Source organism: Tamandua tetradactyla, chromosome 1 (genome assembly GCF_023851605.1).
Source record: "Tamandua tetradactyla isolate mTamTet1 chromosome 1, mTamTet1.pri, whole genome shotgun sequence".
Taxonomy (NCBI): domain Eukaryota; kingdom Metazoa; phylum Chordata; class Mammalia; order Pilosa; family Myrmecophagidae; genus Tamandua; species Tamandua tetradactyla.
In genome coordinates this window covers 145621894-145637713 of record NC_135327.1, presented here as the reverse complement: position 1 = coordinate 145637713, position 15820 = coordinate 145621894, and the positions used below count along the sequence as shown (strand labels likewise).

Here is a 15820-nt window from a genome sequence, read left to right as displayed (position 1 = left end):
AAATTTCATTTGCTAATAATAAAAACATATTCATGTGTTATTATGTTCTATAACTGTTCACTGAAATTAAAATAAAGTGGTCTAAAACATGTTTTTTTTTGTTTTGTTTCCCTATTCAGTAAAGAAGAGTTTTCTAATAAGAATTAATTGATCAGAATCATCATCACTCAAAAACATCTGTTTAGCCCCCTCTATGTAAGATGCTGCTCTACAAGGATAACAGATTAATTCATGGGTTCAAATGATGGGCCTTGTTTTTGTGTCTCTCTGTCTAATTACAGCTTGTTTATGAACTCCTCCCTATGCTAGAAATAATGTATGAATCTGGTCCTAGGCTGAGCTAGCTACCATGGCAGGAAGACAGGGGTGGGATAAAGTAGCATATACTCCTTTTAGTTTCCCTTCCTCCCATCCCCTTGGCCACTAACTAGGTATGTTTTAAATTCTCTGTGAGAAGGATCACCTCATGCTTCACAAAAACTGGGTTGACTTTTCTCCACTCTTCCCAACATAGCAGATTATTGAAATATGTTGCATGTATTAATTGACCTTATCAATTCTGAATTAGTGATTCACTGGAAGTGCGGACACTTTAAATTCAAAATGTAAATATATACAACATTTCCCAGCTTACCTAAAAATAGCAGCGTTATTATACAAGATTCTGAGACACTATTTAGAGAGTTTGGGAGAAGATGTGGTCTCTGATCCTGAAGGACTTCAACTCAAAAAGCAAGCATAAAACTAAGAAAGAGAAAATCTTTCTGGAAGGTTTAGCAGTATGTAAGTCATAGGTCTGTGTCAAATGATGAAGAAACTTGATTCACATCTTTGTTAAGCTGGAGACTTAAGAAATTTTGCATATGTATAATTGAATACTGTGGTGGTCAGCTCTGCTCCAGCTGTGAGGAGGGTGGAGATAAATGGGGAGAGGAACAGAGAAAGGAGCAGGGAAGGGGAGGCAGAGCAGAGTTTTGGGCCCCAATTGCTCTTCACTCAGAGCAATGCTACTTTTTCATATTTTATATACTGTAGTTCTGCCAGCAATTTCATTGCTAATCAGATTTCTCAACTTAAAAGTTGAGAAGATCCACTGTGATGTACATAGCAATAGTGGCTACTGTTAATTGAGTTTTTTCTTGTGGTCTAAACTCTGGGTTAAGCATTTTACATATATCACTTAAATAATCCTTAGAAAAACCACAAGGTAGGTATTTCTGTTCCCACTTTACAGATGAGAAAACAGAGGTTGTAAAAGGTTAGATGGCAGGGCTAGCATTCATACTCAAATCTGTCTATTCTGAAGCCCATTATTCTAACCACAATGTCATGCTGGATCTACCTATAAGGCTGACAATACATATATTCACAGGCACTTAAAATGTGTATTAGTACCCCCCAAATGTAGATACATATGAAAACAAAAAAAATTATGAAGGTATAGTCATATACTGCCTGGAGGTTGCTTTAGTGAAAGAGGATTTAATGGCGTAAGAAAGAAGATTTAGTAATAAATCATGGGGTGAATAGGGGAATGCTCCTAGAATGAAAGAACAGGGTGTGTGATGTCTCACTGCAAAGATTTATTGCTTTGGGTGGAAGCTGCCTGCAAGAGCAGGCAACCTCTCCTTGGCCTCCCCTTACCCCAATTTTTTCATTGAACAATACTATGGAACTTAAAACAAAAGGTGGAGGAGGTTATAGGGGAAGTATTGCTGGAATTTTAACAGGTGACATGGGTACCGTGAGGGTCTACAGGAATGTTGTCAGCACCAGAAAAGATGGGTAGTCATTCTAGGGAAAAATACTGGCAAAAAGGAAGAGACCATATATACAGAAATGAGGACAGCCTGCTAAGAGACCAAAGCCCTTGCTTTTTGTCTGATTCTTTAAATTGTAGTATTACTCATGCAGTTGTCCTAAGCCAGTCAGTTGGACCCACCTCCAGGAAAGAACTGAATATTTGCCCCCTTTAAATGGTGAGTTTATTCCAGGGGTTTTGGTTTGTTTTTTGGAACCATTTTTCTCTTTCAAAAGGTTGTCAAAATACATGATTTTTAACTTTAAAGAAAAACAGGACTGAAATGTGTCATGTCCCCAGAAATAGTCTGAAACCCACTTGAGTTTATTCAGAAAAACACCCACTAAAAATCCTAAGGCCATCTGGACACAGAGCTCTCAGTTTCTCTGACAACTCCACTGGAACTGCGGAGGGTAAATCTTGTAATCCTCAAATCAAAAATCAGCCAGGAGAAAAACAAGAACAGACAAATTTTGAAAACAATATACCCTAGTTCTTGTTCCAGTGTACTTCAAGTCTCATGTAATCCTAAGGCCTCTGGGACTCAAGAAGAGACTCAGGGAAAAGACTTGTTCCTAAAATGTTGAGTGCTGTGAAACCATCTTTAAGAAGCACTAAAGGAGGTGGCTATTTAAAGGGAACACAAGGCAAATGTACATATAGAGCAATTACTCTTTGCCTCTATTTATTTGTTTGTTTGTATTGCTATAAAATAGGTATATTTACACTAGTAATTATAACTTCTGAATTGTGCTCATTAACAGTTACCAAGTTTGCAAGTGTGAAAATTTTTCCTCGGGCATTTAAACTGATAGTCAAAACTGGATACAGACAAGGAAGTAATGAAAAGAATACAGAATCTGAACACACCTAGCAAGATGAGTAGACTCTTGTAGGAGCTTATTTACAGGTAAGCAGGACAAGACAGAGTTCTTTGTAGAATTTGTGGTCAAGGTGATAAGATTTCAAATCAGAGAAGGGACTACCCTTTCCAGAAATGAGAAAAGCATATGGTAGCAGTGCAACAAGAATTACTTGTGTTAGTAATCTGATAACTATACTACTGTAGCAAGAAGCAATAGAAGCTTACAATTACTTGAGAGTCCTGAAAAAATACATGTAAAGTTTGAGTCTTCTAGCCAGTCATCTGAATGGATAAATATTCAATGGCTAAATCTGCTCATGGAGGTGCTCTTCCTTAAAGCCCTCGTTTCAGTACCAAGGTGTGCTGTATTTGCCAGTTCCACTGATCAAGGACTTCCTATTTGGTTTTAGGTATGAGGATTACTGAGGAGAGTCATTTTGCACTTGGGGAACAAATGGAGAAGACAGGGAGGAGACGGGTTGGCCATGCCAGGAGAAGGCTGGGATAAGAGCAGCCTCAAGTGGGTGAGAGGTAAGGCTGCTGTGTGCCACAGGTAACATCTGTACCTCTCTGGCCTCTTGGTTGGTGTTCATAGGAAGCAATGAAGAGGGATACAACTTACCTGAAATTTCTGGAAGTGTGGGCTGGTCTTCTTTCCAGAAGTTCCCATCACAAACAGGAAATCTGGGGTTAGCACAAATGGCACTCTCTCCTTATTAATGCCCAAGAAACTTTTGTAATTCCCAAGAATATGCCCAAAGTCAATATGGAATAGATTTCCTTAAGAGAAAAAGACATTTGACATCATAACACTGAAATAAGCACTTGAAACAATTCTCTAGTATGTTCATTTCTTGTAATATATTTTTAAGGTGTCTAAAAATGAGCTAACTTGGTTGAGAGAGCTATTTTTACACTTTGTTTTATTGTCTTCTGATATTCTTCATCTCAGCAGGTGTGTGAAAGTAGTACCCAGAAAACACTCTTTGAACTAAGTGTGCTTTTGATGTCCTTCCGGTGTTCTTTAAATGACAGCCAAATGTCATTAACAAATTCTTGTCTCAGAATTATTCTATGAAACATAAATTAAACTCTCTGGCTAATATGTCATCATTGTGCCTAAGATTCTCTTATGCCCTTTATGTAATTCAGGATATACTGATGTTTCACTCTGCATGGGTGGGGGGTAGGGGAAATTTCACCTTTTAATTTTGAGCAGTATAATAGAAATAAATCATTTTAAGTTTTCTTTGGCTCAATTTCTATCACTACCACTACCACCATCACAAGTACAAACATCTCTTATTTATAGCCTTTTATCATTTATGTGGTCCATAAATGCACTGCCTCTCTTGATTCTCACAGAAAGTAAGGATTTGCCTCAATCTACTTTTTCCACACACTATTTTTAAATTGGTCCAAATTTCATAGAGAAAAATTTTATGGCTTGGTGGCCAATACTGACCACTGTCAGGGTGGACACTGAACCAGTAGGGGAGGATTAGGGAGACTTAGAATTCAAATTTAAGTTCTTTTTGCTGCTTCAGCAATAACTGACACTGTTGATGTCACCCACTTTCCCTGGCTTCTGGAATGTGACCTAATCCTAGTTTTCTTGCCATCTCTGACTTTTCTTCCTTAAGTCCCACTTGCTGCCTTCTTCTCTTCCCACTCTTTGGTTCTCAAGCTGGATGGCCTCTCTAGGATGATCACAGCATCTGTGTCTTTACACAGCAATGACTCCTAAGTGTATGCTGCAGCCTAGAATTCTATTTAAACATCACTCAACCACAAACTCACCTGTCTCTGTGATCATAATATTGTCGTTGTGCCTGTCTCCTATTCCAAGAACAAAGGTTGCCACACAGTAGCCAGCACAGGAATAAACAAATCTCTCCACTGCTGCCTGGAACTAATTAAGATGCATCTGAATATTAGTTGTGTTCTATCTATAAAGAGCAGCACAGATCTATTACAAATTTCTTCTCAAAAGACACTGTTCTGGAAACTATTTTCAGAGAGCCCACCTGATTTCATTATGTTATATATATTAATTATGTACCAACTTTCTCATTGCTTTGCTTATAGCTTAGGTGAAGATTCACTGATCAACAACAGCACAAGGAGGAAATAAGAATCAAAGGGCAACAGTAATTTAATAAAAAAGTTTGCTTCCTTTCCATGCATCACTTGCCAGCAATTATACAGAAGCCATAGTAATTTCTCCTTCACTGGCGAACATATGTTTTGCTTGTGACCACTTAAAGTATGCATGGGTTCAGACATCCACATGTATAGCAGACTAAAAACTGCTACTAACTATATATTCTCCCCAAAAGGCTGCTAACCATGCAAATGCTAATTCTATGCTAATCGTGTGCAGGAGAACTTTAAATGACAGCCCAATGGCCTAACTGCACAGCTTGTAAAGGATTCAGCATACACACTTCAGAAGAATGGTGAAACCGACATTTTCAGTATCTATAATTTACCACTTTGATTAGAGTTACAGTGGTAAAGTATAAATTTCCTTGTAAATTATGTGGTATTTTCCCAGTTAAGAAATAATTTATATATGTAACTAAAATTTTCTGCTGAACAACAAAGATAAGTAACCATAAAAGTACTAACAGATTATTTTACAGAACCAAATTTTAGGCAGAATATGCCTGATAATCAAAGGACAGGCAAATGCTTGTGGAGTTTTAAATTGAGTCCTTCTATTTTACACATTTATGCTTTTTCACCACAAGGAAAGCACTTAAAAACCTACTGCCTTATAAGTAACGGATTTCACCAGCATGTTGGGTAGCAAGACATTGATAGATTATTTGAAAACATGAAACCACTACTGCTATATAAATGACAACTTGTAAGGAGCCGTTAGGGTAGGGAAAATTCTGAGCTTACCTTTTCTTCAATAGGGCATTTTTCTTTGAGCCAGTGATTTAGTACTTCATCTTTAAATGCACCCGTATTGCCCACTGTGCTTTGCTGGATTTTGGCAATTGTTGTGGCATCCTTCACAATCTCAATCATTCCTGCATGAGGATACATAAATTTTGATGCAAACTGGGGCCTATAACCTGACTCCAAAGAGGAAAAGCTACGTCTTTGTTGAGGATGTTTGCTTTTATTTTTTTTAACCAGTGTCCTATTTTCTAGGTCAATGCTTTTTGTTTTCTTAGGAAGAAGAGAATAAAGGAGGAGGATATGGAAGTTGTGTGGGACATGCTTTCAATATTGGTGAATGGAAAGAGGAGAGGGTTAATTTGGAACGGTAATAAGTAAAAGCATTTATCTGCTCAGCATATTTTTCTTCACTTGGCAATCTTTGCCTTTTCCTTCTTTAAATTTTAGGGTCAATTGTAAATGGTTTGTATTTGGTCCCAGATCAGAATCATGAATAAAAATATATTTGAAACTAAAATATTAAATGTCTATTAAAATACCTGAGAGTGTATAATAGCTTTGTGAATTCTGGGATATTAAAATAAAGTGACAGATCTTTCCATCTATTTTTAAATGCTATTTGGTGAGAGAGAAATTTAATGTGCAATGAAATGTGAGTTGAAGTTTAGAGGTGAAGAAGTAAAGGGGAGAGAAAAAATTCTTACTAAATCATTTCCATGAATAGTCACAAGGATTTGAATTATGCATTCATGTATTTTCAACATATCCATATTAAATTGAGAGTCACATCCACCAGCCTTGGAACATTTTCTTCCTTTTTATATGGATTGTAATAGAAATTTTTTCTGTTATTAAATGCCTACACTGAAGTAATTATAAGCTTTTAAACCTAGCTGAGTGGTATATTCATCTCTTGAGGTAATCATATACCTATTTTGTCACCAGTTGAAATGCAACCATATGGCAGGAGGCTTAGATCCAAAGATTCTGTCTCCCAAATGGATTCCATGATTCGTAGAATCTGGGCATCAAAACACAAAAACGTTTCCATCATAAATATACATGAAATTAACATATTTCTGATTTTAAAATATAACAGTCTTATCTAGTAACACAAAATATATAAGTGAACATAAAATATATAAGTAACAATTATATTATTTGCCATCTTGGTAAACTGTAAAGTTTCCCTTCATTAGGAGCCTGTTAATTTTGGTTCCTTAGATGTATTTTGGGGAAGAAGATAAAAGGATTTTTCTTTTGGGTAGGTTTTAGTCCTATTTCATCACATGTATTTATCCAAAATGTTCCACTCTAATATCCTTACTCATTTGTATTGATAAAGCACTCTAAAGCTAAACCCAAAGTAACCATAATAACAATGATGACATCGATAGCTAACATTAACTGAGGGCAATTTTATCTGAGTCTTGTATTAATCCTATCCCATCCTGCAGGTGAAGAAAATATGGCTTAGAGAGATTAAGTAAATTGCTTAGCTACCAAGTCATGTGCGTCAACAACAAAATCAAGGTACACAAAGGACAAACACAAATTCTCTCTCAAAATGAGAATATAATGATGTTTGTTGTTGTCGATCTCTGAATAATTCAAAAGTCTACAAATTCATTTGAAATTTAATAAACTTATAAAAAGTTTGAATGATTTCTTTGTTTTTTTTTAACTTTCAGGACAATACACACACTATTCTTGAAATTTGTTTCCCTGTTAGAAATGAGTGAAAACAGAAACATAAAAAAGATAGAAAACATAACCAGTTTTAAAATAGGTTATACTTTAATCAGTGTGGCTCTGTTTAGGGTCTATTTTAAATAAACTGTATTAAATATTAGAAAATATGTTACCTCCACAACGTTGAGCAACTATAATATGGAGAAGATTACTTTACAGATTTGCAAAGCTGAAGTTTATCCAGAGATGTTAGAAAATAATTAGCACTGATATCCCCATTCAATTTCTACCCTAATAACCTGTTCACTCTCATCATTTAGCTGTGTAATTTCTCCAACCATCTATCTGCTCATCTTCTCTCTCCTTCCCATCATATCATTCAGGTTTGTGTATTGTAAGTGTATCTAAGGAGAATACCTGCGGGTGTGTACATATGTCTACGAATATGAACAAAGGGAGTACTTAGGGTGAATATGTCAATATTCTGTGTAACAATATTGGAATGGGGTGTATGAAAAAGCTGTTAGGTGAGGTAAGTATTACTCGCTATTTGGGAATGTGGATATGTACCATCTCAGGAGAGGACAGAAGCATCATGCTCACTACATAGCATATCAAATGGCCCAGAGCCATATTTCCCAAGTGAAAATTCTATTATGTAATTCTATCATTGTTGATCACATAAAAGAAGTGACTGGTGCCAGAATGAGTAGACGGTATTTTTTAGGTCTAATACAGAATTCTTTTCTCAGACATTTTTTTTAACAGTAGCATACCTGTAAAATAAGCATGTCTTGACGCAGATCATCTCCATGTTTAAAGATAATTCCAATTGTTTCATTTGATAGGGCTGTAGGATCAGCACATTTAAACTCAAGCCACAGGGGCTTTTTTTTGGAGGCCATCACTTTACATTTCTCAATCTGAAAGAAAGCAGCCACATGTTTCCTACACACAGTGAATGCACATTGTGGAGTAACAAATCTTCTTGTAAAGATCTTGGTTGGAAAACTATTTTCAATGACTTAAGTACAAATTCAAAAGGTATTCTTACAATTTTGGAATTGCTATGAGAGAGAAATTCACAACATTTAAACCAGGAGTTCTCAAGCCATGATCCAAGGAAACAGAAGAGTTCTGTGGAGATGCCTAAGAGACTTCCTAGGTGTGGCAGATCCCACTCTCCCACTCTCACCCTCATGTCCTCTTTAAAACGAGCAACTTTGAAATTATCTATTTATACATTTGGCTTCCCTTTAAGATTTTACATATAAAAAAGAGTTCTATTGCTACCATAGTGTCTAAAAAACCATTTTCTACTTTGCAGAATCAGATGCAACAGGACAAATCTATCAAGATGAAATTTGGAAGTAATTAGAAAATCTAGCACTCAGGTAGTGCCCTCCCCTACATAAAAAAGCAACCCCATAAATCTAGATAAGTTTAAGGTAAGGGAAATGTGGCTTAGCCACCCATTAAAAAATGCAAAACTTAGAGGTTTTAACCAAAAGTGAATTCACCATGCAACAAAAGATCTTTAAAGTAAAAAGCAAACACAATTTGAAGTTGCATTAATATATCATAATTACTACCAATCCCTAAATGAAGGACAGTTGCTTGTGTTTGCTGCTGCTATAGAGTCAGTTTACTGATAATTTTATATAAAAGTAAAAATGCAAGGGAGGAACTTGTCCTGCCACAAACAGCTGGCACACCGGACAAAGTATATGAAACAATTCTTTTAAGAAAACAGGCAGTGTGGAACTGTTATCCCTGAGAGAAGGGAAACAAACGCTGAACCTTGTGATTGCCCTACCTTACTGCCTGGAGGCTGCTTTACACCACAGCACAAAGAATGATCATACAGAGCCCAAGATCTAGCAGTCTAAAATACATGTATGTATAGTCTCAGAAGAGGAAAAAGAAGATGGGACAGAAAAAAATATTTTAAGAAATATTTGCTGAAAAATTTCCAAATTTGATAAAAATATAAACAACAGATCAAAGGAGCTCAATAACCCCCAGCAGACTGAATATAAAGAAAAGCACATTAAAGCCCATCATAATCAAATTGCTGAAGACCGATGATAAAAAGAAAATCTTAAAAAGCAGCCTGGAAAAAAAAATATATTAGGTACAGAGAATCAAAGATAAAGATAAGAGTCTTATTATCAGAAATATGCAAAATGTTGTTGAAAGAAAAAAGGCCAATGTACAATTCTTTATCTAGTGAAAATAATTTTCAAAAATGAAGGTATGATAAAGAATATTTCAGATAAACAAAAGTTGAACAAATTTATTGCCAGCAGACCTGTACTATAAAAAAATGTTAAAGGCCAAAAGTAACTGATGGCAGATGTAAATTTGGATTTACACAAAGCAATGACTAGCACCAGAAATGGTAAATGTATGGGTAAATAAAATTTAAAAAATCTGTTTAAAAGATAACTATTTAAATAAAAAGCAATAACAATATATTATGGAATTTATAACAAATGTATAAGTTAAAAGTATGACCAAAATCATTAAAAAGATGGGAGAGAGCTAACGGAAGTATACTGTCATAAGGCCTTTACACATACATGAAGTGATTTATTATTTGAAGGATATCAAGAGAGTGTGGTATTGATGTATGGAAAAACATTTAAATCAATGGAACAGAAAAAAGAATCTAGATGCTGACCCATCCACAAATGGTCAGTTGATATTTGACAAAGTTGCAAAGGTAATTCAATGAGAAAAGGATAGTTTTTTTCAACAAATGGTGCTGGAAAAATTAGAAATTCATGTGAAAAAACTGAACCCTGGCCATTACCTCACACCATACATAAAAATGATCACAAAATGGATCATAGACCTAAACATAAGATTTCAAACTATAAAATGTCTAGGAAAAAATATTTGTCACAATGAGTTAGTCCAGGATCTTTCAACCTCAGTACTATTGACATTTTGGGCTGGATAATTCTTTGCTGTGAGCAGATGGAAATGGTGGTATCCTGTACATTTATAGGATATTTAGCAGCATCCTTGGTCTCTACTCACTGCCGGTAGCATCCTCTCAGTTGTGAAATCAGTTTCTCTAGACATTGACAAATATTCTAGCAGAGGGTAAAAAATCAATATTACCCTTCATTAGGAACTACTTAGTTAGAAAAATTTTTCTTAGATAGGATACAAACCATAAAAGAAAAATAAAGATAAACTGGATTTAACCAAAATTGAAAGCCTCCACTCTTTGAAAGCTATTCCTTAGAAAATGAAAAAGCAAGCTACAGACTGAAAGAAAATATTTGTGAAATTTATATCTGATAAAGGACTTGTATCCAGGACATATAAAGACCTCTTACAAATAAAAAATAAGACAACAAACTTAAAAATGGGTAAAAGATTAGAATAGAAAGTTCTCAAAGATACATTAATGGAAAATAAGCACATGAAGAGATGCTCAATATCATTACAGAAATGCAAAAATAAAAAAAAATAGATTCCACTTCACCTATTTCAATGGGTAAAATCGAAACAACTGAATATAAGAAATGTTGGCTAGGATATGGAACAATAGGAATTTGCTGGTGGGTATGTAAAATGGTAGTAGCTACTTTATACAAACAGTTTGGCAGTATTTTATAAAATTTAACATATACTTATCATTTGACCCAGCTATTCCACTGCTAAGTATTTACTCAAAAGGTGAATGGAAAACAATTATGGACTATCACTCTAGGGGATACTATTGAGTCATGAAAAGGAACAAACAACTGATACATATAACTAATCTTAAAAACATGCCAAGTGAAAGAAGCCAGATATAAAAACTACATATTGTATGATTCCACTGAACAAAATTCTAGAAAAGGCAAAACTATATGACAGAAAGCAGATCTGTTGATTGAGGCTTGGGACAGGAGAAAAGAACCTACTATAAAGGGACACAAAGGAACTTTTTGATGTTGGAAATGTTCTATATCTTGACTATGGTGGTGGTTACATGTTTTTATATGTTTGGCAAAACTCACTGACCTGTGTATTAAAATGGTCAAATTTTGTTGTATGTAAAAATATTAACTTGATTAAGGTGATTTAAAAAAAGGGGGGGGGGGTGCAAAGGTAGTTCAGTGGTAGAATTCTAGCCTGCCATGCAGGAGACCTGGGTTCAATTCCCAGTCCATGCACTTCCCCCAAAACAAACAAGCAAAACAAACAAACAACAAGCAAACAAAAATTCAACATTATTCACATGGAAAAATAATGAAATGTGACCCCACCATACAGTAAACAGAAAAAAATAAAAAAAATGGAAGGTTTTTAGTAACCAATGTTTATTGAGAGGTTTGACCGTTGAAGTACATCCTGAGACTCTTCAGCTTCCCTGTCTCCATGTAAATCTTACTCTTTAAAGTACTGGGCCCTACAAAGCATGCAAAAGATATTTTCAAGACCATAAAGACCATGTGGACACATCAAGGTGATACCTACCACAAGCAGTCCTGCTTTCAGTCCAGGATCATAAGGAACTCTAAAGCTTTTTGGGAGATTAGAATTCTGGAGGTTTTCAAGCTTTTGCTTAAGTTGTGAAATAACTGTAATTGTTAAAAGCAGACAAAAGTTATGTAAGACTAAGAAATCATCAGTATTTTCTATAACATTTCCTGAGGCCTAATTTATTCACGGTATTCTATACATTTGGTCTGGTATGGAACAAGAGAAAGGGTAATCCCCTGCCTTTGAGGAACTAACTGACCATTTGAGGTAGTTAAGATAAATTAGGGTCACTGTGAGCAATATAACCATATATACTAACTACAACAGGTAATAGAAATATGTGACTACAGACAGGATAGCAACTGGACACCAATACAGTCAGATAGAGAGGGGTATTGGGAGGGCTAAAGAATTAATACTGTAGTTTTCTTTCCAATATGTGAAACTTTAAACTGCCGTCTGATTTGGGGAACAGACATTTGAAGACAATATAAAATGGAATTGGATTAGGGTTCTGTAAATTCTTTTCAGAAGAGAAAGTTAGATTGCATGGAGAAATATGCAATTTTGACAACCTCAAAATTCTAAGGGCAAAATGCTTAAATTAAAAATCAATCCCAGGATAAAAGCTCCACTGTAGGCCAGTGCAATTTTTTCCTTTTCCTACTACAAAAAAATTAAGATTATTATTACCATTATTATTTTTAGGAGAGAGTATTATTGATGTATTGGAAATTAATCATAAAGGACAAATATGGAAACTTAAATTATTCAGAAGTTTAAAATACTGAGGATTTTTTCTAAGTGCCTACTATAAGCCATAATGCTAGGTCTAGGTATATAATATTGACTAAGAGATATCTCCTAGCTTCAAGCTTACCAGACAACTACAGTGTTTTAATGAGTAACTTAATGTACTATCAACCAAAAACTGTGAGAATATAGAAAGGGAGTGATGAATTTTCCTAAGGTAGGGACTGGATTTCCTAGCTTAGGGACAAGAAAAGGATACTGGAAATGCCTTCAGAGAGGAGGACATTGTATACACATACACACACCTGAAGAAACAAAAAAATTTTAAATACCTTCTAATTAAATAATTAATTACTTTAAAAGGCTACAAATATGAAAACTATATGCATATATTAGAAAATGGTAAAGATCTGGAAATAATTGATCTGGAGTTTTTTGCTGCATATGCAATTGTTCTTAAAAAATACACCTTATGTCTGAATAATGCTTTTAATTTTTTCAAAGAGTCTTATATTTGTTATCACAACTTCATCATTAAGAACATGTAAATGTATAGTTTCAAAAATTATTAGTGTGTAAAGGTAGAACTTTAATTTTGCTAACTACATGCAGAGAGATTTAAAAATGTGTTCTTGACTGCCTTTAAGGAGATACTACTTGCCTCCCAGAAAGAAGAGGAACAGTCATAGGGAAAATGGCATTTGGAGATGAAGGCATTCAGAGAGAGAACCAAGAAAATCTAGCCACCGTACCTTGGGAACTGACATCATACTTCTCAGCAGACAGTGATTTAATATCAATCGTGACCTTCTGTAACATCTCAATAACTTGGACTTGTTGAGTAAAGTCATGCAACATGGCTGTGCCACAGCCCCTCAGGTAGGCTTCCAGGATCACAGCAAACCTCTGCTGATAGTGCCTGGACTGAGCTATCTCACTTCTCAAGAACCAAAACAAGAAGTGACCAATCCTTTTGTTCTGAGGGTAGAAACAGGAAGGTTGAAAATATTGTGACTACTGCTCTAAGTTTATCAGTCAATTCTTGCTAACTTTTTGAAAAATTGATAATTTCCTATTATCAAAATGGAAGTACTTACTCTTAAACCACGCTTCAGGAGAAATCTTGCAAGGGCACTGTCATGATATGGTTCAAATTTCACAGCCTAAAGGAAAACAAACATAATTGACAGTTGTAGGACTGCATTTTATATTGGTAAATCAGGCAAAAGGAAATGAAGAAAAAGTGGTATTCTGTCTTAATGGGACTATGGCTAGGGTGATGAGAATCTTACCAGTTACTTAATTTCAATCCTTCCATTTTGAGAATATCTAGGAGCAGAATGTTTAAACACTTACTTAAGGTCATAGAGCATCTGGTGACAGAACTGGGATTAGAAGTCAGATTTACAGTCTTGTGCTTGACCCCCAGTCATATGCTTTTCGTAACTTCAAAGGTGAAGAAGAGAGAGCTTTTGCTCAAATTAAGGGCTTACTTGATTTATTGGAAAGGTAGCGGGAAAAGATGGAGGTAAACTATAGCAAATTATAAAATGTGGTAAGTAGGAGAGGTAATTTGAAAATGGACAGGTAAAGTATAGTGCGTGTAAGGAGAAAAGTGTTTGGTAGATGTGACAATCCAAAAATCCTTTAGCTTCCCTTTACTCAAGATGTGTTTTTGTCATTGCATTGGAAAGTCACTGAACAGTTTCACAGGTTGTACAGCAAATAAACAGTAAGAAATTGGAAAACCAGAGCAAGTATTGGAAATCATACTGAGAAGTCTCCAGGCCCAAAAATAAAAAGTGGAATGGGCATTTTTCCTGTTCCTTGGAGAAAAAAAGGAAATACTATGAAATGTATACTTTTTTCCAATCCACACAGAGAGAACACCACTCCCTGTTGTAGAGTTTTTTGTCGGACAATCCCTGAGTTTATTTGCTTCTTTAGGGAGAACGTGGTCTTCATTTTTAGCGTTCTGTAGTTTTCATATCACTTGGCCAATGTACAGAATATTGGCTTAGGTGACAGCTCTGTTATTGAAGAAAAGGAACCAATAAAAGGTTAAAAAAAAATCGTGGTGGGCACATGGGTATTTGTTACATTATTCTCTGTACTTTTCTGTAAGTTTGAAATAGTCCATACTTTCAAGAGCAGCAAGAATAACAAATTTTGTTAGGATTATAAATACACATAAAGTTTTAGGGCAAATGTCACATTCATACATAAAGAAAGGTTTAATTTAAACATGTGAGAGTATTTCCTTTCGCAAAAGAATCCCCCTCTACCCTGCCCTCCTCTTCCCCAACCAGGAACAGGAGAAAAGCTCATTCCACTTTATATTTTCAGGTCTGGAGCCGTCTTGATACAAATTCCAATTCTTGCTTAGGTTTCCAGTTCGGAAATGATCAATATTGACTTGATACTGTTTCCAGAGATGCTTTTCATGGGTGTGGTCAAATAGGGGCACTATAGCATCTAAGACCTCAGTTCTGAGAATGGACTTATGTAGGCACCAATATGTAATCACTTCAAAAATAAGTTTCTAAGTGAAATGTGAGTCTTTTTAAGTTTCTTAGTGAAATGAGTCTTTCTGATCTTCTTGGTGTTTCACTTCTGTAAAGTCAGTGTGCAGATCTCAACTAAGAGACCATTTTAATCAAGAATGAGTCATTTAACCACCTCTGAACATGTCTCAAATAGTTTTACAAATGACTACCATTCTACAAATTTAAGAACACAAATTCCACGTTAATATTATCTATTGACTTCTTTCATTTAAAAGATACTGAGAACACTATTTACTTTCCAAATTTTGCAAAGTTTACTTGTGATAGGACATTGAAAAATAATTCATGGTAGCCTTGAGACTTGGAACAGATCTCACTCAAATTTGTTTTATGATCTTTTCTTTATGTTGAGCTAGAAAACTGAAGATACTCTTATTATCCAAAATTCATTAGTGTTATGCCAGTATCTGAACTAGTGAGTAGAGAAAAATAACAGATATATTTAATAAATGAAGACAAAGGCTAGATGTAATGTTTCCAGTATTTAACTAAAGGAAAGATGAGATTTCAGAGTTAAAATTGAGAGTATCCAAAATGTTCATTAAATAACTCCAGGGACTTACTTTAATATAAAGATAAAACAGTTTAGTGTCTAACAATCTCAGCATGGCTAATCCTAAAGATCTCAGGTCAAACCTCGCTTACTCAGAACCATCCTTGGCTCCCTCAGTCTTATGTGACTCCTGATTATTTTCTCAAAATGCACTGCAGTTTACTTCCAAAGCTTCTGAAATAATTTGTTAT

At 35.1% G+C, this 15820-nt stretch overlaps 1 protein-coding gene and 1 long non-coding RNA gene across 7 annotated transcripts in view; one reads left to right on the top strand and one right to left on the bottom strand.

The window, feature by feature from the left end:
• Window positions 1-7195, top strand: part of LOC143687185 (uncharacterized) — a 175694-nt gene extending 168499 nt beyond the window's left edge. The window contains exons 2-5 of one of the 2 annotated variants that reach the window (XR_013177468.1): window positions 2566-2711; window positions 3077-3197; window positions 5855-5946; window positions 7037-7195. This is a non-coding gene — a long non-coding RNA (uncharacterized LOC143687185). Of the gene's footprint in view, window positions 1-2565; window positions 2712-3076; window positions 3198-5854; window positions 6434-7036 lie in introns of those variants that run through there. The other variant, XR_013177456.1, reaches the window with a different exon arrangement.
• Window positions 1-15820, bottom strand: part of PIK3CG (phosphatidylinositol-4,5-bisphosphate 3-kinase catalytic subunit gamma) — a 43003-nt gene that overhangs the window by 21230 nt on the left and 5953 nt on the right. For 4 of the 5 annotated variants that reach the window (XM_077163713.1, XM_077163569.1, XM_077163421.1 and 1 more), the window contains 8 exons: window positions 13607-13672; window positions 13262-13487; window positions 11751-11854; window positions 8048-8194; window positions 6510-6600; window positions 5577-5707; window positions 4467-4578; window positions 3289-3446 (listed from right to left, as the gene is read on the bottom strand). In XM_077163713.1, the coding sequence (XP_077019828.1) occupies window positions 3289-3446; window positions 4467-4578; window positions 5577-5707; window positions 6510-6600; window positions 8048-8194; window positions 11751-11854; window positions 13262-13487; window positions 13607-13672 (1035 nt within the window). Of the gene's footprint in view, window positions 1-22; window positions 2230-3288; window positions 3447-4466; window positions 4579-5576; window positions 5708-6509; window positions 6601-8047; window positions 8195-11750; window positions 11855-13261; window positions 13488-13606; window positions 13673-15820 lie in introns of those variants that run through there. The other variant, XM_077163644.1, reaches the window with a different exon arrangement.